The 26,364-nt window shown below is 48.1% G+C and overlaps 1 protein-coding gene across 1 annotated transcript in view; it reads left to right on the top strand.

The window, feature by feature from the left end:
* Positions 1 to 25,478, top strand: part of ALDH2 (aldehyde dehydrogenase 2 family member) — a 742,177-nt gene extending 716,699 nt beyond the window's left edge. Inside the window, exon 13 of the mRNA XM_069619512.1 lies at positions 24,897 to 25,478. Coding sequence (XP_069475613.1) covers positions 24,897 to 24,929 — 33 coding nt within the window. The 3' untranslated portion in view covers positions 24,930 to 25,478. The remainder of the gene's footprint in view (positions 1 to 24,896) is intronic.
* Positions 25,479 to 26,364: the final 886 nt, after the last annotated feature.

The following is a 26,364-nucleotide window of genomic DNA, read 5'->3' as shown; positions in this document are numbered from 1 at the left end:
GCGGTCGTTCCTCTATCACAGGTAAAGGAGGGTATTCATTCAGTGTACTGCCTTGTACCTAAAAAGGATCTAACCATGCGCCCTGTATTAGATCTGCGCCCAGCGCACAAATTTGTAGTTTCGGATGGTGACTTTGCAGGAAGTAATCCCCCTGCTCACACAGGAGGATTACATGGCAACACTAGACGTGAAAGATGCATACTTTCAAATTTCAACGTTGCCAGCGCACAGGAAAAACCTCAGGTTCATGATAGAAGGCAAACATTCAGTTCAAAGTGCTACCCTTCGGCATAGCCTCAGCGCCAAGGGTATTTACGAAGGTACTGGCAGTGGCAGCGGCACACCTGCGCAGGTTGTCCATTTCGGTCTATCCTTACCTCGAGGACTGGCTCATAACGAGGGATTCTTACGAAACATGCTTCTCAAATACCCAAAAGACTATATACCTCTTGTTCCACCTGGGCGTCTCCAACGAGAAGTCGTCCAGTCTAGACCACAGCCAAGTCAAGCAATTCCTAGGGGCTCTAATTCGAACAAAGGACGGCCTAGTCTTCCCCTCCAACGAGAGGGTCCAAAACATGCTGTTTCAGATCCCTCAATATGTCGAGAGGTGACGGTACGCAAAGCCATGCGATTTCTAGGAATGATGGCGTCATGTATGTATTTGGAGCCTCACGCGTGCCTGCACCCAATGCAAGAGTGGCTCAACAGCCAGTGCTGTCAGGCCAGCAGACAATGGGACGATCTAGTGGTCTAAGGAAAACCTTGTGTTGGGGAAATCCTTTGCCACCCCCGCAGTGGATGCCACTCTAACCACAGACTCATCTTCAAAGCACTGAAGGCTTTCCAGAGACACCTACAAGGGAAGACTGTCCTGATCCTCACAGACAGCACCAGGGCCATGTACTACCTGAACAAGCAAGGGGACACTCACTCTCCAGGCTGTCCCAGAACATCTGGGATCTGGGAGTGGGCTCTCAAACAGAACATGTTCCTGTTATCTCAAAATGTACCAGGGGAACTCAATCTTCTGGCAGACGGACTCAGCAGAGACTTCTCTCTGCCCGCACAGTACGAATGGTGATTACACGAAGACATCATCTCCAACGTTTTTCGCAGAATGGGGCTTCCCAGAGATCAACCTGTTCGCAACTCTGGAGAACACCTAATGCCAAGATTACGCCTCCAAGTACCCCCAGAACCGCTCCAAGGGGAACGGCCTCTGGATAACCTGGTCAGGGAAATTTGTCTACGCTTTTCCCCACCGACTCCCCTTCTCAACAAGATAGTGCACCAGGAACCAGTTACCATGATACTGGTGGCCCCTATGTGGGCCCGCCAACCCTGGTTCACTCATCTGATGGAGATCTCACTGTCTCCTCCAGTGAAACTACCCTGCCCATACAACATGTTGTCACAGGACAGGGGCCGAATACTGCATCCATGCCCACAGACCCTGAACTTGGCAGCCTGGCTCCTGAGGTCATAGAATTTGGACATTTGCAGCTCCCTCAGAGATGCATGGACATTCTCAGGGAGGCTAGGAAACCAAACACTTGTTACTGCTAATCTAGTAAGTGGAAACTGTTCGTCATCTGGTGTAACTCAAGGAGCATCAACCCAGTTGACTGCTCTCCCACACACATTGTTTTATACCTGACTTACTTGCTGGACTCAGGTTTAGTCTTTAATTCTATTAAAGTTCACATAGCTGCACTCTCCCCCTACACTACGTCTTAACATAAGGTGTCGTGGTGGAAGGTTCCAGTTATTAAAGCCTTCATGAAGGGAGTGAAAAGAATTCACCCTCCTATTTCTAACCCAGCTCCCAGATGGGACCTGAACGTTGTGTTAACCAGGCTAATGGGCTCCCCCTTAGAGCCCATGCATAAAGCAACCCTTAAGGATCTCACTCTGAAGACTGCTTTCTTGATAGCTATCACCTCCATTAGGAGAGTGAATGACCTACAAGCGCTCTCTATCTTAGATCCTTTTGTAACAGTTCACAAAGATAAGGTGGTTCTACGCACACACCCTAGGTTTGCAACGAAATTCATTTCAAAGTTTCATATCAACCAGTCTATAGAACTACCAACGTTCTTTCAAAATACTTCAAACTTGGGGGAGAAGAGCCTACACACACTCGATGTACATAGGGCAGTCATGTTTTTTATATAGAAAGAACTCGTCCACTAAGAAAGACTAATCAGTTCTTTGTCTCAGTGGCAGCAGGAAGTGAAGGGGATGCAGTCTCCAAATCCACTGTCTCTAGATGGATTGTCCAGTGCATCACTCTCTGTTACACTCTTGCTAAGAGAAAACTTCCCTTCAAGCCTAGTGGGCACTCTACTCGAGGCACTGGGGCATCCATAGCGTTCATTGCAAATGTTCCCCTAGAGTCCATTTGCAAAGCGGCAACCTGGAGTTCTGTGCACACCTTTACAAAACACTATTGTCTAGATGCTCACTCTAGATCTGATTCCCAGGTGGGACAAGCAGTACTAAGACACCTTTTTTCTACTGTTCCTTCTCACAACCCACCTCCAACTCCGGGTACTGCTCGCTAGTCTATGCACAGCATGTGATTCTAAGCAGATTAACAAACATCAGAAGACATGCATTACTTACAGTAAAAACATTTCTGATGGTGGTTTCTGCTTAGATTCACATGCGCCCACCCTTCCTCCCTGCTCAGGTGGAAGGAACATAGACGTTTTATTACTTTCTCTTTCTGTACTCACTCATGTTTATCATAAGGCTCCCTCATGGCAGAAAAAATAGAAACGGGCACCTCGACGCGTGAGGGATTTTGGGTACACTACACGTCACTATAGGGATAGTGTTACAGACCAGACACGCCTATGTCAACGTCCCCTTTCAAGATGCAATACTCCGCAGTGACCACTGGATGTCAGACTATGCACAGAATGTGAATCTAAGCAGATACAACCATCATAAATGCTTTTTGTCATACAGTCACTGTAGTTGGTGCAAAATAAAACAATCCCACACCCCCAATACCTGTAAAGAAAAGCAAGTGATTAGGTTAGCACCAACTGTCTAAAGGAATTGCATTCGTAACTTTAGAAGTCCAACTCTAAGTTGTGCCCAAAAATTCTCAGTTTTCCAGTAGTTGAGGATTTGGGAACACATTAGTAGAGGGGTCCTAGGGAAGTGAAGATGGACCAAAAGCTTAAATTGTAGTATTCTAGTGAATAAAATGGTTCTCCAGTTTGACGTCTCTTAGCTCAAGTTGTGCCAAACAACTTAGGCAAACTTTGCAAGGGTGGAGATTTCTCTTCAGACTTGGCGAGTCGTCAGAGGGTTGCCTGATGTAGGTTTTCCTGCCTTTTTGTTTTGGTTGCTGGTGCCCAGAAGCTGCGGGTGCAAGAGCTCTGGTCGGTGATGGAAGCTTGGTGCAACCTGTTCTCGACAAACAATACAAGAACCACTGCTGCAGCACTCCTCGGGGCACTCAACCAGGTGCAGTCAAGCAGGTTACAGAAACGGTCACTGTTGCACTGCAACACCATGCGTCAAGGTTGTTGGTGTCAAAGAAAGCCTCCTGTCTCAGCAGGGAGTTGAAATTTCGCAGGAGGAGCTATTGTTGGATGAGCTGAAGACCCCTGAAGTTACAGGCTGAAACGTATGTCGCTGTAGCCCACTCTGGAGCTGGTCTGTCCACTGGGTGGTCCAGGGATACTTGCGATGACTTCAACTTGCTTGGGTACCAGAAAACGCCAGGACCAGTTGTTCGTACCGGTCCAGAAGGTTGAAGCACTGACAAGGGTCCACTGGGACTCCAGCAAGATTATGTTGCTGGATCTCTTCAAGATAGTCCGCAGGTCTTCCATGGTCTTCATAGCTGTGACAGGATACTTGGCTCCTCTACAGATCTGCTGGAAGGGCTGCAGGACACCACCTTATCTCAAAGTCAGGTGAGTGATCCGACTTGGCCCTCCAATGGCAACATCTGCCCTACACATGCACACCAGCAGTGGTCCAATCAGCGACCTGTGGGTTTCAGGCAAGCATGCACAACAGACTTGCGCGCCAGTATGTGGATTGGGACCAGACAATCTCAGCCCACTTTCTGGGACCCCCACTCACATGAAATGTGCTCGCCTGCGAACCGCAAGCCAAATGAAATGAAAAGCTAAAAGGTACGGCAAGGACCGTTGTGTCAGGAGACTCTGCCGTGTGAATAACCTGTCGATAAACTCTGTACCTGCATCTCACGGCTCTTAGCAATTTTGACTGTGGCATCTCCGAGCAGAAAACTACAGGAGGTCCTACCTCGCCGTCTACACCCGCGGCACCCTTGAGAAGACTAAGAGGACCTTGGCAAGGCTACATTTACAAGTTTCTGGCACAAAGCGCTGCAAAGGACGGCAATAACGGTTGTGGCAGTTGCAGCAAGGAGGCAGAGGAATTGGAATGTGACACAGAGCAGATGCCCTACTGGTGAGTGCCTTTTGTGTATACACTTCTATCTTCATAATAAACATGAAACCTGTAGAACAGTTACAAACACTCAGGAGAAGGAAACTGAACAAGGTGAAGACTGGTCTGACTATGGGGGAGAAACAATCTGAGAATCCTTCGTTCCTAAACAATAACAAAAATAATAAACCAACTGCCCCAGTAATTACTTCTGAAACCCAGTTTAAGATAAGTTTTTTTTTTTTTTTCTTTGAAGACTATAGAAACAAACACTGCATTTTCCATTTCCATTTCCATTGACATTGCTGCTTCCACTGACTGAGGCAGGGGCACATTTAGATGCCATTGCTGCAACGATTGAAGTAGTATTTGCCCTGATGACTGCAATGGCCTAAGGAACGAGGCCTCAAGCATATACTGGCTTGAGTTGTAGACCTTATTTTGGTCAACAGTGAAAAGCTGCATGTGAGAGAAGAGATTCCCACCATTGGATAGTCAATCTCTGTTATCGACTCCTAATTCACAAGTAGAATATGTATATGGAGAAGATACACTGCCAGAGCAAGTCACAACAGAGAGGAGTAAGCCAGTCCAACAGATAATAAGATCGCAACCAAGCCAATGTTAAATGCACAAGAGGGGGTTTGGACAATGCAAAAAGGCAAACGCAAATACAGCAAAGTACGAAGAAAACAAAAGCGAGCACTGAATGGGGAGAAAAGGGCAAACTCCTCTATTGTAAAATCTATAATGGTAAAGTCAGTGAGCAGCTAGAAGAAAGAGTCGGCACTAGAGAAAGATGACTTTAATATGCAAAATTCACTAACTCCTACAACTAAGGGCCTGTTGATAAATGGGTCCGTATTAATGGACAATGGAGAAATCAAAGAGGAATCAAGGGTCCATCAAATAAGGTATAACCTTCATAAAATAGAAAAATGAAGGCATTAACCAGCAGCAATTGAGGCATTTAGACCAGTAGTTGGGGAAATGAGTGAAGCTGGTGGAACTCAAACCCACCGGAGAAAGGTCATTTATGAGCAGAACCTTCTTGTTAAACTTTTTTAAAGGAGCTACCAGCTTTAAAATGTGTAAACTCCATGGATATCAATCGAGTGGAATTACGGAAAACTGATAGTGCAGAGAATTGGGTACTTATATATTTTAATATACATAATAAAGGTTTTAATGCGATTCATAAGTTGCAAACATTATGAAGAAATAAAACCTGTGGAAATACTTTGCCCGAAATTAAGTAAAGCCAAAGCCTCTAAAATGCCTACATCGCAGCGATATAGCTTATTAGCCTGTACTCTTGCGTCCCGTCCCCTTTCCTCCATACTGTATGGATGTCCCTTCCAAGGGACGGAAGACATAACCTTTTTCACCAGAAAAAAACTTTCTTCACCTTTAAATTTAGAGGCGCGGCCCAGGAGCATGCGCTGCCTTTACTCCGCTGCCACACCCCAGTCCCCTTTTCCGCGTCGACAGGAACGGGCCGAATTCACCAGTGCACCTGGGTTTGGCTTCGGCCATGTAATTCCATGCGGGAATACTTCTCTTTTTTTTTCTTGTATTATCTATCGTTCAAGTACTCGGTCCTGAGGCGTCACGCTCCTCCCCAGTGCATGTCGACTTCTACAGGGTTCAGCAGGTGTCCATCCTGCAACGGGCTCTTCCCAACTTCAGACCCCCACGCCCTCTGCCTACGTTGCCTTGGCCCAGACAACGGTTAGCAATCATGTTCGGCGTGTGACTCTGTCCTCGAAGGTGCTGAAGAAAAAACTAGCCAGGTGGAGGGAGCTCTTCCAGAGGTCGCCTCCAGAGGATCTCAAGAACTTCGTGAAGCATCGAACCAGGCCCAAGGTAGGGGTCCATATTTTCCAGCGCACCCCACAAGGGAGACTCCTTCCCAGGGACTCTCCCGCACGGGAGGGACCGGCCAGGTCCTTCTACCAGCATGTGCCCCGGGGCTGTTACAGCTACCGGGCTTCGGGTCGAGGGGTCCTCAGATCCTCCTAGGCGCAGTGTTGAGGGACCAGAAGGTTCTTGTACCGGGTCTACACCCGAGGGGCTACGCCCTTTTTCCGGCACAATGGCTGAGGGGCTACTCCCTAATACCGGCAATACGTCTGAGGGGGTTCCTAAATGCAACTCTACCGGGTCGAGGATCTTACACCTACTGGGCCGAGGCCCGAGGAGCAGGGTCGGGCCCAGCAGGCTGAGCAACACGTTGCAGGCACGTGGCGGGCAGCTTGACAAAATGGCCACCGTGCCAGAAAGGGGCACCCATCCGATGCCATTCCACGAATTCCGGGAAGAATGAGTGTTAAGGTGTGACTGTCCTCAACCAGGTACGTGGCCTACAGTCTACCCTTCATTTGTGCAGGGCAACTTTCCTTTGCGTCCATATGGACAGGGTACGCAGTGGCTCCAGCAGCCCCCCGCTACCCTGTTGGCACCCCTGCCACCTCTTTGGCCAGTGAGGAGGTGCTCTTCGAGATGTTTTTCGCCCTCATGAGGTCTCCCCAGATGGGGGTTCTCATCAAAGACGCAGTCAAGGAAGTCCTCACCGCCATGTTGGAGGCACCACAGACGCCTTCTTCAGGCCCCCAAGCCCCGGTGTAGCCGCCGCCTCCTGCTCCACCGCCACCTCCGCCTCCTCCTCAGCCTCTGGCTGCAGTCCCTGTACCCCAGCCTCCGACGCCATCTACCCCACCTCCTCCACAAGATCGTCCAGATCCACAGTATACGGACAAGGAGGAGGATCCGGACACATGATCCTCAGCCAGGGCCTTCCATGAACGTCTTGCTGGCATGGCAGTGTACCTGGGCCTCCCCAACCTGAGGTCGAACAGCCGGCAGAGGGGGTTCTGGCTAAAGTCCTCACAAGACTCCCCTCTGCCAACACGGGGATTCCACTGCAAACTGATGTAGTCTCCCTGGCTAAGAAGGGTTGGCTCAAGCCCCACTCAGTCCAGCCGGTCAACAGACGCCTGGACGACAAGTACAGGCAGATGGAGGGGGATACTCTTGCTCTCGACCCATCCTCAGCCACGCTCCTCGGTGATCGCTGCAGCATCATTATACTCCAAGCCTCAGTCGTCCTCAGCCGCCTCCTCTGCGGCGCTGCTAGGCAAGGAGAAGATCTTGGAGGCGTATGGCAAGAAGATCTACTCCAACGCCTCCTTGCATCTGCGTCAGGCCAACGCAGACGTCATGCTAGCTGCCGCCAACTAACGGTTATGGCGTGAAATTGCCGACTTCCTCCCGGAACTCCCCACCCAATGCCAATCACACTTTAAGGCAGTGCTAGCGGAAGCCAAGCGTGTGGCGCATGTCACCACAGTGGCTCATATCGATACCTCAGGCCGTGCCATCTGCATTGCCACGTACATGAGAACAGCCTGGCTCCGGGCAACGAAATTCAACCCTGATGTCCAGGAGCGTATTCTAGATCTACCGTTCGGTGGGGGGGTGGGGGGACCTCTTCCACTCCTCTACGAACGAAGAGCTTCACAAAAAGAACAGCTCACAAACGGCAAAGTCTTTATCCATTGTTACAAAGACCATGCCCAAATCGTACACCCAATCTCAGCAGCGCTCAGAAAAGGGTTGTACATATGGAGGGTTCCGCAGCTTCCAGGAACGCCGATCCAGGCAGCCGGTCCGCTCACCGTCAAAGAACCGGCGCAACCAACAAAAAGGGGGTGGGGGTGTAAGGGCTTTTCCCCCGTCCCCCTCCTCAGCCTTAGCCTTCGAGGGAAAGAAGGCATGACACGCCCCTTCGGGTCCACGTGTCTCCGGTGGGGGGCAGGCTTTCTCTCCATGCTCAATTCTGGCGCCAGAATTTCGCGGACACCTGTATCCTCTCCGTAGTATCCACGGGGTACCACCTTCCTATCCCAGCCTCGCCTCCCTCATCCCCTCCCACAGGTTGGGACAGCAACTCTTTTGGCGGAGATCCGGTCGCTCGTAGAGAGCCAGACAGTGGAGGAAGTCCCGGCCTCCCAACGGTTTTGGCTTCTACTCCAGGATTTTTGCCATTCAGAAGAAGAACCATGTGGGCCTGAGAGTTGTGCTGGACCTTTCCACTCTCAACCTCCCCTTACCCCTGCAAAAATTCAAGATGGTTACGCCAGCTTTTATAGTGGAGACACTGGACAAGGGAGACTAGATGTGTTCCCTGGACCTGAAGGACGCGTACCTACACATCCCGATTTGGCAGCCCCATCGTTCTTTCCTATGGTTCAGGATCATGGGCTACCATTTCCAATACAAAGTCCTTCCATTTGGCCTCAACTCGGCCCCCACATCTACCCATACCTCGATGACTGGTTCGTCAGGGCTACATCTCCGGAAGCGGTTCACCACTCTTCCTATGCCCTTATGAATACACTGCACGACCTGGGCTTCTCGCGCAACCTCAAGAAGTCACAGCTGCTCCCTACACAGACTCTGACTTTCCTGGGACTCATTTGGGACACACTCAGAGACAAAATCTTGGCCATCAAGAGGGCAACTGCCCACTTCCTCGGAAGAGAGGGGACATCGGCATGGTGGTACCAACATCTCCTGGGTCTACTGGCAGCGGTCCTATTAGCCGTGCCGCACACGAGACTGAGGATGAGAAGGATTCAGCTGCACTTCTCAGCCTCATGGAATCAGGCATGGGGCTCACTATCCGAGATGATCAACGTTCCTCCATCTCTCCACCCGGACCTAACTTGGTGGTCCATGGACTGCAACCTACGGACGGGCATGCCCTTTCGGCCGCCCTCTCCTCAGGCCACCATCACCACAGAATCCTTACACAAGGGCTGGAGAGCCACCATGGACGATCTCTCGGTCCACAGCACCTGGACTCGACAGGAGCAGGCATACCACATCAATTGGCTGGAGCTGAACACCATCTGGCTAGCGCTCAGAGCATTCCTACAACTTCTCAAGGGAAAGATTGTCCTCAACCAGACAGACAACTCGACCAGCATGTACTAAGTCAACAAGCAGGGAGGCACAAGATCCCCTCCTCTATGCAGTCTGACGATCAGCATGTGTGAATGGGCCCTGGAAAACGACATTTACCTTTCGGCAGTACACCTCCCAGGGCAATCCAACCTGAAGCGGACAGGCTTAGCAGGCGGGGAGCAGACCATTACGAGTGGCAGCTAAACGACCCCGTTGTTCAGGAGATCTTCAACAGGTGGGGTCATCCCTAGGTGGATCTCTTTGCCACCTGGCACAACAAGAGGTGTCCCCAGTTTGCATCCTGGCAGGGTCAGGTCCCCGGCTCTCTGGGCGACGCATTTCACCTCCAGTGGACCGGCATGAAAGCCTACTCCTTTCCGCCTACCCCCCTGATCCACATGGTAATTTGCAACTTTTTCAGCAGAGGGCGTCCTACGTCGATGACGTCGGGTCCATGTCCCTCGAAGGCATCCGTCGAGGGCGACGTCACTGGATGCTATAAATGGGATGCTTGGCGCTTGTAGCCTCAGTTCCGTTTTTTCCGCAAACGTGTTGCTTCGTGAGACTCGGCGCGCCTTGTGTGTATTATCCTTACAATGTCTTTTTCTTTGACCCCTCCGACTCTGCGATCTTGCTTAAATACCTGCCGGGACTGCAAGTCGAAAACGTCAATCACTGACCCGCATCGCATTTGTTTGTGTTACCTGGGCAAGTCGCATGACACCAACGACTGCTCGAAATGCCAGTCGCTGAGTGCCAAGGCCATGCATGAGCGTTAGGGGAAGCTCCAGGTAGGTAGGGGCTCTAAGCCAGTCACGTAAATCCAAATCGAAGTCCAAGGGGGTTGCCACTGACTGACGACTCTTCGTTTCGGAAGGAGTCTCGGATCTCGGTCCCGGAGTGGTTCCCGCCATTCGTCTTCCTCGTCCCAGCACTCTAGGAAGTGCCGTCACTGGTCGCCTTCCCCGTCCTCAGAGGATGGTGCCTCGAGGAAGGTAGCGTGCCTGACGAAGTCCTCCAATCTGGAGAAATGGGCTGCGTTTAAAGAACAAATGTTAGCGATTTTTCAATCGCAGGGCATGGGTCCGGTCATGCCTTCTAACGAGGCCAGCCAGGATCAGTCTCGTTCTGTGGCTCGTAAACCTTCGGGTTCAGGTCCACGTCGCGACTCGCATCTGGAGCCTTCGAGGTCCCGTACAGACAAGGATTCGAAAGGTTGCAAGAGATGTGCTTCTAGGTCTCGGTCCTCGTCCCCAGCGAGACCGCAGCAACCGACTCGGACATCAACGCTTTGCCATCGTATCAGCCCATGGTGCCATCGGCACCTGTGTCGACGCTGAAGCCTGTGGTGTTCCCGACATCGAGGTTGTCGACTGTTTCGACGTCCAAGCCTTCGGCACTCTCGATACCGTCTGGTATTTTTGCCCGCAATCTTCCTTTTGGGGTACCCTGATGTGGTGGATCCTCCTAGGAAGGCTACGGTGAAGTCTGTGAGGCCTATTTTGGATTCCACGCCCGCTTCTATCACCAGACCTGGGTTTCAACTCCCTCTGGCTAACATTTATGAAGAGGAGGAAAGGTCTGAGTTTGAAGACCCTGGTGAACTTGATGAAGCTCCACTTTTTATCTGGAGACAGTCAGTTGAAGGAGTTGAGGCAACCCTCCATGATGCCAGTGGGTTGGACACTTCCACGGAAGTGGAATTTGGTAGACCTGAGCCTGGGGCTCATGCAGTCTCTTCATACAGGAGGCTCATGGCAAGGGCCTTGGAGTATCTGGGCTGTCCAGTACTCCTGAAGACTTTGTGCAGGATGATCTAACGGACTTCTTAGATCAAGGTCCATCCTCTGACCCGGTTTTACCATTTCATATCACCCTACAGAAAAGGATGGCAGCTGCTACCCCCAGCTATTTATCTACTCGCCCCACTCCCAAGTGCTTGGTGGTTCAGTCGGCTACGGCCACCTCGAGGCAGGCGGCGTACCCTACCATCCCTCCGGATAGGGATGACAAGCGCATCGATGGTTGGGCCTGGAAGGTATTTTCTGCTGGGAGCATGGCATTGAAATCGGCCAACTCCACTTGTGCCACACACTCTGTGGAACTGTTTCTTTAGCGGCTGAGCATATTCCCGGGGGGTGGGAGGGGAGAAAGGGATGGGTTCCTTGCTCTCATGCAGGACAGCAAGGATGCCATGTGCGAATCCCTTCAATCTGGTTTGTATATGGCCAACGGTGTTAGCTGATCCATGGCTGCGAGCACCGGTGTACGCAGATTTGCGTGGTTGCGGAAGTCTGGTTTTGCTCAAATGCCCTTCGATAGCGCACATTTGTTCAGCAGCAAGGCTGACGAGAGCCTGGAGAGGTTGCAGACCTCAAAAGCTGCAGCTAAATCTTGACGCCCAGCTGTGCGTCAACCTCCGCCTTTTCGTCATAGGGGACAGCAATGGAGGGGAGTTTCTTTTCGTTACTACTAGTCCTACTGGAAAAAAGTACCTGTGGTGGTCGGGGAAATCGTGGTGCCAGAGCCGCTCAGGCAGCTGCCTCTTTGCCTCTTTGCCTTCAGGCACTGCTGCAGCCTCTTCCAAGCAGTCATGAGGCCATGTCCCATGGTTTGCCGGTTGGGGGCAGACTATCTCAGCATCTGGAAGAATGGCGAACCATTACTTCAGATGCGTGGGTGCTGGATACCATTGCCCACGGCTACTGCCTTCCCTTCCTTCAGCGGCCTCGACAATCCACCAGGGAAACTCTTTGAAGCTTCCGGATCTGCTCCTTGCGCAGGAAATAACAAGCTACTCTTACCTGGTAATGTTCTTTCGATGGGATGGTCCGACGACGTATTGCATATCTGACATGTAATCACCACAGCTGTGCTGCTTCGGAAAATCTTCTGCGTCTGCATCCTGCGTCGATACGCTGCCCTCGACGACCTCCTCCGACGCCCCACGTCACTGGATGTTCTAAGTAGGACGCACGACACCCATAGCCTCAGTTGTAGTTTTTTCCCCAGAACGTGTCGGCACCAGTCTTCTGCCAGTCTGACGCACAAAGCCTTGCGGAAATGTAAGCTGCAATCACATAAGAATTTCTGTAGCGGGGAAGGCAGGGAGGGAGCGATATGGAATACGTCAGACCATGCCATCGAAAGAACGTTACCAGGTAAGAGAGTAACTTGTTCTTCGAGGGGATTGGGTCCTCCGACGTATTCCATATCTATGACAGGCTCCCAAAGCAGTACCAATGCAAGGAGGTGGGAAAAAGAATTCAGAAAACAGAAATTTAGAATGCCCAATCAAATTGCAGAGAAAAGGACCGCCTTGCCAAAGGCCAGATCCTGCCCACGGATGGAATCTAGGGAGTGGTGACGTACAAAAGTATGTACCGAAGCCCAGGTGGCTGCATCACAGATGTTCCGAATAGGAACACCCCTCTGTAGGGCGGTAGAGGCAGCCATACCCCTGGTAGAATGGGCCCGCAAGCCGACCGGTGGGTCCTTACCCGCCAAGCGGTAACACTCAGATAGCCAAAATAATCCAGCGAGACAAAGTCTGTTTCGTCACAGCTTGTCCCAAACGCTTTCCAGCGTAACCAAAGAAGAGTTGATCGTCCACTCTGACCCGGGACATGCGTGAAATATAAAAGCTTAAAGCTCTCCTAGGATCCAGCATATGGAGCCTCTCCTCTTCCTTACCAGGATGTGCAGGAGGATAAAACGCCAGAGGAACAACCTTCTGGCCTAAATGAAATTCCGACACCACCTTCGGAAGAAAGGAAGGACGAACTCTAAGGACAGCTCTGTCCTTATGAAACGCAGTGAAGGGTGGCTTAACTGAAAGTGCCTGTAACTCACTCTGCGAGCCGAAGTGACCGCAACCAAAAATACAGTTTTAAGAGTTAGCAGTCTCAAAGGGCATGAATGCAAAGGCTCAAACGGAGCACCCATCAGAAACTTAAGAACCAGGTTCAAATCATAACCGGGCACCTGGAAAGGTGACGGAGGGAACACATTAGTGAGCCCTTTCAGAAACTGAGAAATTAAAGGAATTCTAAAATGGGAACACTCTTCAGACGAGCGCTTAAATATGGACTGCGCCGCCAGGTAACCTTTTACGGTACCCACTTGCAAGCCCCTGTGGGCCAAAGAAAGCAGAAAAGACAGAACCATGGGAATGTCACAAGCAAAAGGATCCATATTCTGAACCCTGCACCAGTCGCAGAAGTTAGGGCAACGGTACAGAGACTTTGTTGCGGGCCGGCTGGCCGAGAGCAACACCTCCATCACGTCTTCAGGGAGGTCCCAATCCTTATACCTCAACCTTTTAGAAACCAAGCGTGAAGGTTCAGGGATCTGACCTCTGGATGATGAACCTGACCCCCCCTACCCCCTCCCCTCCCATGAGAGCAGATCGTCTCGTTTGGGAAGACGACATGGAGGGCAGATGGACAAGTCGAGAAGGTCCGGGTACCATGTCCTCTGGGCCCACGCCGGAGCAATGAGGATCATCCGGGAACCGAACCTCCGTAACCTCCGCAGTACTTGCGGGATGACTGGGACTGGAGGAAACATGTACAGCAGTGGGAATGACCACTCCACCACGAACGCGTCTCCTAAGGCTCCTTTTGGAGGAAATTCCCGCAAGCAGAACCTCTCGCACTTCTGGTTGACACTGGAGGCGAAGAGATCCACTTGAGGGGTCCCCCAAAGGGCGAAGAGCTCCAGGAGAATCTCCTGAGCCAACTCCCACTCGTGAGAGATCGCACTCTACCTGCTCGAGCGTCCGCTGTCTCGTTTTCGTCTCTGGCCAGATGAACTGCCGAGATCGAAACTTCCTGCTGGATTGCCCAGAACCAGAGCTGCATCGCCTCCCTGCACAGAGGAAGTGACTCTGCCCGCCCCCTTTTTGTTGAGGTAGTGCATGGCCACTGTGTTGTCCGTCAGGATCAGGACAGTCTTCCTTTGCACAGTCGGCAGAAAACCCTTCAGGGCTAGCCTGACGGCCGTCAGCTCCAACAGATTGATATGGAGTCTGGACTCTAAGGGAGACCGACCGCTGACTTTCAACTCGTTGATATGAGCTCCCCATCCCGTGAGGGATGCGTCCGTCACAATCGTCCCCTCCAGCCAGGGTAGCCAAAACAGAGCCCCCTTCATCAGATTGGCTTCGACGGCCCACCACAGAAGGTCCTGGGCGACCGAGGACGGCACCTGAACGGGGTCTGACATCCTGCCAGAGGACTGAGACCACTGGCGCTTGAGTGCCCATTGCAAAGATCTCATCCACAACCTGGCTTCTGGCACCAGATGAATGCAGGATGCCATGAGGCTGAGCAACCTCAAGAACTCGAACGCTGGGAGACTCTGGGCAAGCTGAAACCTGTGCACCATCTGCTGAATGTGATATGCCCTCACCTGGGGAGTAAAACACTGCCCCAGGGACGTATCGAGCACTGCTCCGATGTACTGGAGCCTCTGAGTTGGTGTCAAATGGGACGACTTTAAGTTGAGGGAGAATCCCAGCTTGTGGAGGGAGTGTCAGGTGACTGACAGATGATCCAGGACTTGCTCGGGAGAGCGCCCCCTGATCAACCAATCGTCCAGGTAGGGGGTAGACGTGAATCCCCCCTTTCCTGAGGTGCACTGCCACCACAACCATGAGCTTGGTGAAGACCCTCGGGGCAGAGGTCAATCCGAACAGCAGGACCCGAAACTGAAAGTGCGAGTCGCCAACCGCGAACCTTAGGTACTTCTTGTGCTTTGGATGTATCGGCACATGAAAATAAGCGTCCTTGAGGTCGAGAGACACCAACCAGTCCTGAAGTTGAAGGGCCTAGAGGCTATGGTTCGCCGGTTGGGGAAGGCTGGCGCAGCATCTTGCAGAGTGGCGCGCCATTACTTCAGATGTGTGGGTTCTGGCGATCATAACCACGGCTATTGTCTTCCTTTCCGGCAGAGGCCTCAGGACAATCCACCGGGGAATCTCTTTGAAGAGTCCGGATACGCTCCTTGCGTAGGAAATTCAATCCCTGCTGGAGAGAGGCGGCATAGAACTGGTGCCTGTAGCAGAGAGGAACAAAGGATGGTATTCCCCTTATTTTTTTATCCTGAAAAAAGACGGGGAAGTGAGACCCATCATGGACTTTGGCGTTGGTTGAACAAACTTCTCAGGAAGGACAAGTTCAAGATGGTTACTCTTTCTCATGTCCTCCAGGCCCTTCAACATCAGGATCGGTTGGTGTCTCTGGACCTACAGGATGCTTACTTTCATGTGCCAACTGTGTACTTTCATCCATGACACAAAGTACCTGAGGTTTGCGGCTGGTGAGTCGCACATTCAGTTTCGGGTCCTGCCATTCAGATTTACCTCCGCCCCGAGGGTCTTCACTAAGCTAATAGTGGTGGTGGCAGCGTATCTCAAGAGAGGGGGGTATTCACGTCTACCCCTAGCTGGACTGGTTGATCCGGGAGCGCTCTCCTGAGCAAGCATTGGTTCACCTCAGTCTCACCTGCCGCACCCTCCACAGGCTGTGCTTCTCCCTGAATTTCAAGAAGTCGCATCGACACCTTACCAACCGCTCCAGTACATCGGGGCTGTGTTGGGCACGTTCTTTAATGTCCTCGCCTCCCATAGTGAGGGCTCATCACATTGTGCAGATGATGGACAAGTTTCAACATGCCCGGAGTCTCACGGCTTTCGAATTCTTAAGATTTTTCGGCCTCATGGCATCTTGCATTTTCCCGGTGCCAGAGGCCAGGCTGCGCATGAGATCCCTGCAATGGGTTCTCAAGATGCAGTGGTTGCAGTTCTCCGGCAAGATGACGGATCCCGTTCAGATTCCACTCTGTCTCCCAGGATCTTCTGTGGTGGGCCAATGAAGGGAACCTGATGCGGGGGGGGGGGAGCTACTGTTTTGGCAACCGTGGCCGAAGGTGGCAGTAGTGACAGACGCTTCCCTCACAGGATGGGGCGCTCATGCCAGCGACTTCACTGCCAGCGGCCATTGGTCTCCGGAGTTGAGACTCCACATCAATCTGTTAGAACTGAGGGCTATCGGGCTAGCCCTGAAGGCTTTTCTGCCCTCTGTACGGTGGAAGAGTTTCCTGATGATGACTGACAACACAGTAGCCATGCATTAGCTCAACAAAAAAGGGGTGGTGGGGGTGGGGGGGAATAGGGTTACTCCCTTTGTGTCGAGAGGGGCAATGCAGCTCTGGTTCTGGGCCATCCAGCAGGGAATTTCGCTCTGCAATTCCATCTGGCTGAAGACGAAAATGTGGCGGCAGACGCTCTGAGCGGGGAGGGGGTGGGGGAGGTACTGTCAAGTTCAACATTCCAGTGGTCAAAACTCTCAACCTTCACGCTTGGTATCTGACAGGTTGAGGTATAAGGATTGGGACCTCCCGGATGACGTGATGGGGGTGTTGCTTTCGGCCAGGCGGCCAGCAACAAAATCCCTGTACCGTTGGCGTAATTTCTGCGACTGGTGCAGCTGTCACAATGTTGATCCTTTTCAGTGCTCCATTTCTATGGTTTTGTCTTTCTTACTTTCTTTGGCTTTCCGTGCTGCTGCATTATTCATGAGATGGTCTCTGGAGCGACACATCGTGCCGGCTCGTTCTGGGCAACAATGTGTAGATTCACGAATTGCGATATGAAATTGTTAGCACTACACCATCTATAGACCTTGCTGTTCCCGCTCTGTTTGAGCTCCAGATTTGAGTATCGGGCTTAGGTGGGGTTTTCTTGCCTAACCACCGATGCATAACACTACTCAATTTAGTCACTTCTTGACTTTTTTCTGCCTCTCTATCTTTGCTATAGAGTACCACTGGACCGCATTACCTCTGCGCCCAGCTTCCCATGAGCTCTCTGAAGACTGGGTGAGTTTTCCTCTGCCCTTGGCTTTGAGTTAATGTTAGAAAGTATCTAAGTGCCCTCTCGGCCTGACAGTATTCATTAACCCCTACAGGTTCGAATTTGGTCTCTGTTTAAGAATTACAGAGGTTAGTGCAACAATTCAATATACAGAATTTTGAAATCGGGAACCTGCCGGTCCTGAGATTGAATGTTCATTTTTGATTACCCTGTAGGGCCTTGTCAAAGAAATCTGTATCGACCAGGAACATATAGAGCAGCAGACCTAGGGACGGAACTGAGGTACCGAGAAACCTTGGGCACTCCGGTGAGAGATTGTTGCCACTGAAAGGCCTTGAAGGTTGCGCAAGGAGGCCCAGCCAGAGAGAAGAGACAAACCTCTTTTATGTCTCAGGGATACCAGCCACCCTCCCGGGTGAAGGGCAGAGTTGGGGAGGTGCAGTGGCAGTTGTGGCACCAGCCTTGACTTCAGGATCAAAGCAGCGAAAGACTAAAATTAACACAGCCTGGTGAGAGTCCGGTGTGTTAAATGAAACTTGACCAACAGTACCCGACGAATGAAGGTTGCGTGTGTGCCGATAAGACATGAGAGAACGCAAAACATTGTAAAGAACTGTAAAGATACAAAGTAACAAAGTGGTCTGGAAACAGAAGATTGCCCCATAAAAAATCTCTGAAATGTCTGATGCCGTAGAAGAGGCGGGAAGAGAAAGCAACTCAGATGCAAGATTTGAACTGTTAGGTTTTATCCCAGCAGAGGGAAACCTGGATGTGAGAGATATCATTGAATTTTGAAATAAATACTGTGCTCAAACTACATTTTCTAAGAGGCATGGGTGTGGAAGAGAAAAAGTGATGTTTTAAGGTCAAAGTGGTCATGCCGAGGTAAGAGCAAAAGCCTTGCAGTTTCGAAAGTCTTCGACAGCGGAAGGCAAGTGAAAAGAGGCTCGAGTCCGACAGAGGGTAGCTTATGAAAGTGGGATTGAAACTTGGGGAAGGGAACCCCTGTACATTAAGATTTAAAGGTTTGAGCCCAGCAGAGGGAAGTCTGTATTGAATTGTGGTAACCAGAAAGAAACAAACTTTTGTTGAACTGTATTGCAGGCTAAAAGGTGACCTGGGCTGGAGAGAGAAAGCCGGAAATCCGGCAGATAAACTAGTGACGTTTTTTGTGGAAGGCTCAAATGGGCCCTGGTACACGAAACAAACTGCATCCTGTGTCCAAATCCAGAGTAATCTTGAAAGGTCCAAGTGTGCCACCTCACCCCGTGCTACAAACGTGGGGAAGGGAGTTTACGCAGCCATAGTGACTTTCCTTTTCAACACTGATTTTACTTTTTGCGTTACATATACCCTTTACACAGTTTATTGTATTAGAAAGAGGGCAGGCATTCGGTTTATTACTATAGGCCCTTTTATTTTGACTAAGGACTTACTAGCACTGTATGTTCTTTTGTTTGGTGGTCGAGAATACTCCCATCTTAGTTATAGGGCAAGATAGGAGTTTTCCAACCCCTTTTTAAACCATTTAATAAAGGTTTTGAAACTTGCAGCTCTTGTGTAAGTGTCTACTTGTAATACCATGCCTCCCTCACAGATTACATTTTTGCTAGTGCTACAGAGAAAATTAACTTCCAATTTTAAGATGTCCCAAACGGGATCAAGCGACCACGCAATGCTCAAGTGAAGTATGTTTTTTGTTCAAGGCGAAAAATTCAATAGAACTAACGAAAAAGCTGAAGTAAATACCCAAGGAATTAGATTGATATGGAGTACATTTAATGCATTTAGAATAGAAATTAAGGCCTCCGTTGAAACACAATTGGAGGACAATGAGTGGAATTTAGACGCTTTTGCGGATTCAGTGATTGCCAGATGTCATAGGTGGTACCAAATTGAATTGTTGAGAACAAAAACTGGGCATCTTTGACATATTAATAACTAAGAGAAGTCTGAATGATAAAACCAGACATTGTATTAACAGTCAAAGGAAAACATGATAGAATAGTAAGTGAACAACCAATTATAAAAATTGGTTGAGAAATCATAAAAGCAACCTTTCACGTGCAAACTGGAAATTTCTATTCATTATGTTGAAGTCAAATGATTGCCGTAAATGTTGACACACCTATAGAAAATACCTTTCGAATGGATTGTGTCCTCCCACGTATTCCTCATCTTAGATCTATCCTTACCTTCAGCTTGCTGCTTTGGAATTTTTTTTTTCTTCTCTCCACCAGAGGGCGCTCCTCGCGAGACCGACGTCATCCACTGTATAAGAGCCTCGAGCGTGCCCGTTGGCAATTATTGTCAATTCGCAACCTGGGTGGGACATCCAGCCAATCGAGTTGCTGGGAACGCGGTCTTACACTACCAGTGAAAGCCTGCGTTTTATGGCACCTGATGGCCAGCTTACCTGCCCACCATGTCCCCCCCCAACCCCCAACAGACCCTGCTTTTTTGTAATCCCTCCCAATTTCACTTGCCTGTTAGCTGCTCCATACAGAGCCCCGCCTTCCTATTCCATGGCGGCCATGTTGATACACATTAGCCTATCGCCTCATTAAGAAACTTAAGTGATCTAAAGCTCCCGGCCCGGATAGCGTGAGCACTGGGAAAAGGTTTTCACTGCCTGATTTGCAAAAATTCTCCACTCTGGAAAGATTCCTTATAGCTGGTGTAAATCCATTATTATTCACATTTTTAAAAAAGGAAATGGACTAAACTCCGTTTCCTACAGAATTTTAGCTATGCTGTATTCTAGCAATAACATTTTTGCAGGCCTCATTCTGAAAAATCGCTGGGCCCTGAATTATATAACTGCAAACATCTACCGGCGCAGAGGAAGGAAATTATACCTTTGTATGTAGATTATTCTCGAGCCTTCGACAGTTACTTAGCATTTACTTTGGTTCAAACCGGAGAATTGTAATATAGACTGCTGTACATGAATAATTCTGCCTTGGTGTGTTTGGACGCCTTACAGAACCCATAAAAAACAATATGGGATGGAAGCAGGGTTGTTTTGTCACCCACACATTACAATCTATATACATGGCAGAGATGGATGGAGTACAGTGAGATGTTCCCCCAGAAGTGGGAGAAACGATAGTACAATGGCTAGCCTATGCGGATGACCCTATCCTTCTCGATCTGACACATGTAGGCCTTCAACGATCTTTAGATGCCCTGGTAAATTATGCAGCAAATAACAATATGAAAATAAATGTCGATAAAACAAAGGTTATGGTAATCTATAGGTGGAAATACAGTAATATGAAATTTGATTGGAAGATGGCGAAAAGCTTGAAGTAGTGGATTTGTATATCTATCTTGGCATCCTGGTAACTTCTACCCCAGATTTTTCCTATGTGGGAAAGTATGCGTGAAGTAATGAGGAAATAAACAGCACTTTGGAGTCTCTAATGTTGAATGCTTACTAAACAATTTACAGAACTGGTATTATTCCCTGCATTATGTATGGCTTACAGGTTCTTCCCTCTAAAATGGTAACCTGGCTGGATAGTCCTGAGGCTAAACTCCTATGTTCCATCTTGGGTGTCCCCCCGGCAGTGCCTGTGGAGGCACTCTGATGTGAATTGGGAGTATCATCTTTGTTTGCTCTATAGAAAGTACAGAGAAAGGATTCTATGTCATACTTAAGAAGGCCGAGGTCAAGACTAACACGCTTACATATTTTCGTAAATAAGAACAGCAACAAGGAAAGAAATTACCTTTTTTTGGATTTGGGAAAATTCAGCCACAAGACATTTAGAAAATATAGATCTGGTATTCCTGTATTTCATAAGAATTTGAAAAAGAAAAGGTTTATTTGGGACATATCTAGAAATGTAGACATTTTGTCATCCAAAAAGACTTCAAGAATACAGCAAACAAACAAGGCTTCCAACCAGGTAAACCACCAACTTATTTGTCCAAAATATGTAATAGAGGTGAGAAGGTTTATACTAATCTGCGTCATAACATCTTGCCTACATTAGATCATTTAGGGGCTTGGCCGAAAGTTTTAAAAAAAGGGGATCCAATGTGCAGGCACTGTAAGAAAAATATTGAGACAAGGCGTCCCCCTTTTAACAAATTGTGAAATTTTAATAGAGAAATATAAATTGGATTGTCGAAGATTTGTTCACTCAAAGGAGTCATTGGTTATAACAACGGCAGCATATTATGTGTGGAAGGATATAATGAAATTACTTGAAAGATTTTAATAATTATGCTTTCAATTAATATTTTATAATACAGAAGATTTTATGTAAAATGTAATTGGTTATTAGAATTGAATTAAATTAGTGATTATGAAATTAACATTTAATTAATGTATGCAATATTGAGAGTAATAATGAATTGTAAAATAATTAGGACTTCAATTTAAAAATGTACTTGGTAATGATTTTGTTTGTAGATGGTGCTAAAGGTTTCTTTTTTTACTTTTAACCAAAATTGCACTTTAGCCTTTCCTGGGCAAGGACATGACTATAAAAGTAAATTTCTGACCTGGCAGGGCAGGAAGGCCAAGGGGCAAGATGCTCAAGCAACAAACAAAAAACCTTGTGGCACAGCCATGTTGACACTAGCCACTGTTAGTAGCCAAGTGTGATAAGGCTTACATAAAGTACAGTAAAAAGTACAGAAAAGTAACTGCTCCCGCCAGTTTGTTTTTAGGCACACCTTAGGTAACCAAAACCTCCTTTTGAGTGTAGTCCTGGGCCATACAAAAGAACCCTCATTGCACTGCATTGGAAGATGCATTGTGCAATGATAGTTACCCCAAAAAAAGTAACGGTCAAAAGACTAATGGCCTCATTACGAGTTTGGCGGTAATCTGCCGGTGCTACCGGCGGATTGCTGCTGAAATCGTAACACCATTCCACCGCCTGATATCCGAGTGCCACTGGGACATTACAAGTCCCAGCGCCCCGTGGTGTTAGGCAGTGGATATGTAAGTCCCCATCCCTGTGGAGTCCCATAGGACTCCATGGCAATGGGGACACGGAAGCACCGGCACTGTTACTAACATCGCTGGTACTTCAGTGAAAACCATGACTGCCGGGCCAGTGCCCCCGGCAGGTCAGACCTGCCGGGAGCAATGGCCCTTGCAGGCATACTTTTCTGGCGGTCCGGAAAGGGTGGCAGTACACTGCTACCTGTACCCTTATTTCCAGACCGCAATGCTTGTAATGAGGCCCTAAGGGAAACCTAGTTTCCCAGTACTAACAGCCTGAAGAACTAGTCAGTTTCCCCATAACATGTGAGCAAAAGCCCAGTGGCGTGAAGCTGAAGGCTTTACTATAAAAAGTCAAGGCATGATGAAAAACAAAAGCACAAGGTTTGGGGGAGGGGTGTCCATCGAATATGGAGGGGAACATTGATAAAAAGAGACCTTTTCTTTCCTTACACATGAACAAACCGGTAATTTTTGTAGTTGTGTCCCATAGAATGCATTATAGTTAAGACGCTACCTTCTGCTTACCCTTTTCTTCGGAGGCAGCCAATGAAGTAGTTTAGAACCTGAAATGATATGGTCCAGTTGGCCTAGCAGCTACATTTTACACCATAGAGTTTGTAAATGTTAGTGCCATGTAATTTCAAGTAAATAACATTACAATAATCGAGTCATGATGAGACTAGTCGTGATTTGGGCATTTTCAGAAAAATATTTTCATTTTCTCTGGTGGCACGTCATTTGAGAACACTGCTTGAGCAATGGCTGATGATGAAGGGCGCCAATGATGATGGTTCCGCATCTGTGTTAATACTCAAGATCTTAATTACCAAGACTGGGGTTAGAACGGGATTCTGTGCGAACTAGTCAAGCATTTGAAGGCCATAGGTTATGTTTTATGGGTGGCAAAGGGGCACCTCTCGTCACCATTAAGCTTAAGGTGATTGAGGCACAGCCATCTATTGATTGCCTCCACCCAGGCTATAAAGGCTAACCAAAATTTGTCTTGAAATGGGTTTCCATAAATGAGTATGGTTTAATAAGCAAATGGGTGATTGCCTGCCAGAAGCTTGAATTACGGTATGCCTATATATTTGTATTTGACTTAAAGGTTACAATATATTACCGCTTTATGGAAAAGTCTCTACTGCCTCATCTTCCAGCGCATTTTATTCACATAGCCTTCTCATGTGGCACGTCTGATCCCCAAACTAATGTATAGCTCTCTAAAAGCTGCTTCCGCCATCATAATGTGAACAGTTTTGGCTTTGGTGTCACCATGGTTCGGCATTTCCCATGCACTGATATGTTACATTGCTGTAAGATGGAAACAGCTGGAAAAAAGGAGCGATTACCTTTGCAAATATGTGCCTCGCAAAGCCTATCCAATACCTGTACACAAGCCAAAACTGTTGACTTTGGCAATGCTTGTTTTTGACAGCACTTCAGTGCAAGGAACCCATATGAATCAAGAGGTTGAAGGCACACTTGGTTTTATTATACCAGTAGCACATTTGCAGTTGATATTAATACAGCAATTTTCAGCAAACTGCTTGGAAATAATACTAGCAGGCCAATGGTTAATGTTATTGCTCGATAGAGCTAGCTCGGAGATTCCTGAATGATTTATTTTAGGCAGTTTTGAGATGTTTTCATAATCACCCCAGCTAAAATGCTTTACTTGCATTCAAAAGTTAGGGCAGGTTGGAATGACAGCAAAGGTTGGGGGCGGGGAGGTTCCATAGATGTCTATGGAAAGAAAGGTTTTCTTTTTGCTGCATTCCCAACAGGTAGGGAGGGGCAGGTAATGGGTGGAAATGAGCAGGGGTGAATAACCAAACGCCCTCAAACTGTGTCCCCCACTCGCATGCCATTTCCCTCCTAGCTTGCTCCAATGCAATAATGTATTATAATTGGCGGTTAAGCACCAAATGATCACCAAATCCAAAAGTAAAAAATTGCATTTCCGGTCACCATACTTAATTTCTTTAGTCTTTTAAATAGATGAATTTTGGCATATCCATCCTTTCAAATTCAGGGTTTGGCGATGACAACCCGGGAAACAGTCACTGTTTTTCACTTCCGCCAGAGCTTTGACAAAATTTGATGTGGCCAGCTCCAAATACAAACATTAAAGAGGTTGACAGTGGCATTATATAGGTGATGACCATTCCACACCGAGCAGAGGCTTCAGAGCCCACAGCCGTGAGATTTTTCAGCTACTATAATGAACAGCAGCATGTAGAAGTGAATGTGATGTTACCTGAAGAGACCATTTGGCTGTTCTTTTTTGCATCCTGGACTGGCTTTTTGAGTGTCCTTGACTGGTGATCAGCGTGGACTGGCCAGTAGTTTTTGTGCTACCCTTCCTCAAACACCTACCGTATAACTATCTGCAATTCCCTACAGGCCAGATCCGATCATGAATGCTGTAATGAAACCAGCTTAGAGTTCATACAGACGGAATGCCGGGTCCCCCTCCTGAAATGTCAAGTCTATAAATGTGCACGCTTGTTAGTACTTGTTTCAGTCTTATCTTTCGGGTGGTAATGAGGTTAGCCTTCTCAGTGGGGTCGTTTGTCTTTCAAACTGTCACCGAGAATGAGAGCAATGCATGATTGTTTCCACTTTCTATCCACTTCCTAGGTCACCACCAAGGTTTTCCAGAAGAATTCCTAAAGGGGAGTCTGGCTGATGCCCTATCCTCAATAAGAAGATGCAGGAAGCCCTGGATCTAAAACAAGATGGAGAAATGTTTAATATGTGAACACACCCAAAAAACACTTTGAGGAGCAATAATATTTTATTTGAGGTCTTCAGTATTTTGTTTTAGATTTTTATTTTTATTTTTTTTATGAAGAGCCCTTCGTTGGTTAACATCTTTATATGTGGTTTACAATGATCATGGAGTACATGTTGACTGCTTGGTCAAGAGATTTCCAATGCAGTTTTGGGAGGAGTATATTATAGATGTGCTTTGTGCTTGGTCGTGCTTAATCCTTCAAACCGTCATTATTAATGTGATGCGCTCATCTAGCTCAAAACATATTCCATTTCTAGTTGCGCAGACCATAGTTTTCAGGCACTAGGTGCACGCATCCAATTCTCGCTAACTAGAATAAAACCAGTGTTCATCCACTTGCGTCTCGCAGAAGTATGATAAGCAATCTGCAATACTAGCGTATGTTTTCATAATTGTATAGCAAAATAAACCTTTTTTCTGAGAAATGTCTGTGTCACGTGCTTGATTGCCATATTTGTGTCTGTCGTACATTTAGTGCAATTGGTCATAAGAAACCAAGTTGATGCTGGGTGAGATGTCTAACCAAATGTAAGATCCAGTTGGGCTTTTAGGAATTTCCAAAAGGCTATTCAAATGAGCTCTTGTTAATTTTACACTTTATTTTGTTCTCCTGCATGTTCATTGTGGATAGATTGCTTTAAAGGGCATTTGTGTCACATCTGCTTAAATTCTGGGGATTAATGTCATGTCAGAATCACGGATGTGTCAGAAGGTGCTCATCGCCTAGATTTAGAATTAATATGCCAACACAGAACAGCAGAGCCAAATGGTTACTCAGGACATCCGTTGCTGCATATCAGAGGCTGTGCCTTTTGAGGATAAAAGGGTAGTTTATTGCATCTGATCTCATTACCCAACTCCATGTGATGCGCCTATTCATGCCCAACATCTGCGCTACCTCGAAAGTGTTTTTGGGCAGGTGCTTGCCGTCTTGATTTGTGTTTCTTTCTGAATTTGAGCACTTTTACGGAACTTTATGGTGCACAGTCCTATAAGCATTGCTTTCCCTTTGAGGACTTTCAGGCTTTTATTAAGGGCCCACTGTTTGCCTTAATATTGGCATAAAATGTTCATTCGGGAAATGTAATGTCTGGCAGATGTGGCTGTAGCGCTTGAAGCATTTTCGCCTCCAAACTTTGTTCAGTGATACATAAACTCATATTCACGGCGCAGCAGCCTACACATTTAAAGTAAGCCAGGCCCCATTACGTCCACTTTGGTATATTTTGTCTGTTCCCTCCAAATGTGGAACTGCCCCCACTTATTAAAATCGTGACCAGATTTATAGTCTCTAGATATTTTTGGGGGGAA

Source organism: Ambystoma mexicanum, chromosome 10 (genome assembly GCF_040938575.1).
Source record: "Ambystoma mexicanum isolate Mex_15411 chromosome 10, UKY_AmexF1_1, whole genome shotgun sequence".
Lineage (NCBI taxonomy): Eukaryota > Metazoa > Chordata > Amphibia > Caudata > Ambystomatidae > Ambystoma > Ambystoma mexicanum.
The sequence above is the reverse complement of the archived record's forward strand: the minus strand, read 5'-3'. Positions and strand labels throughout refer to the sequence as shown.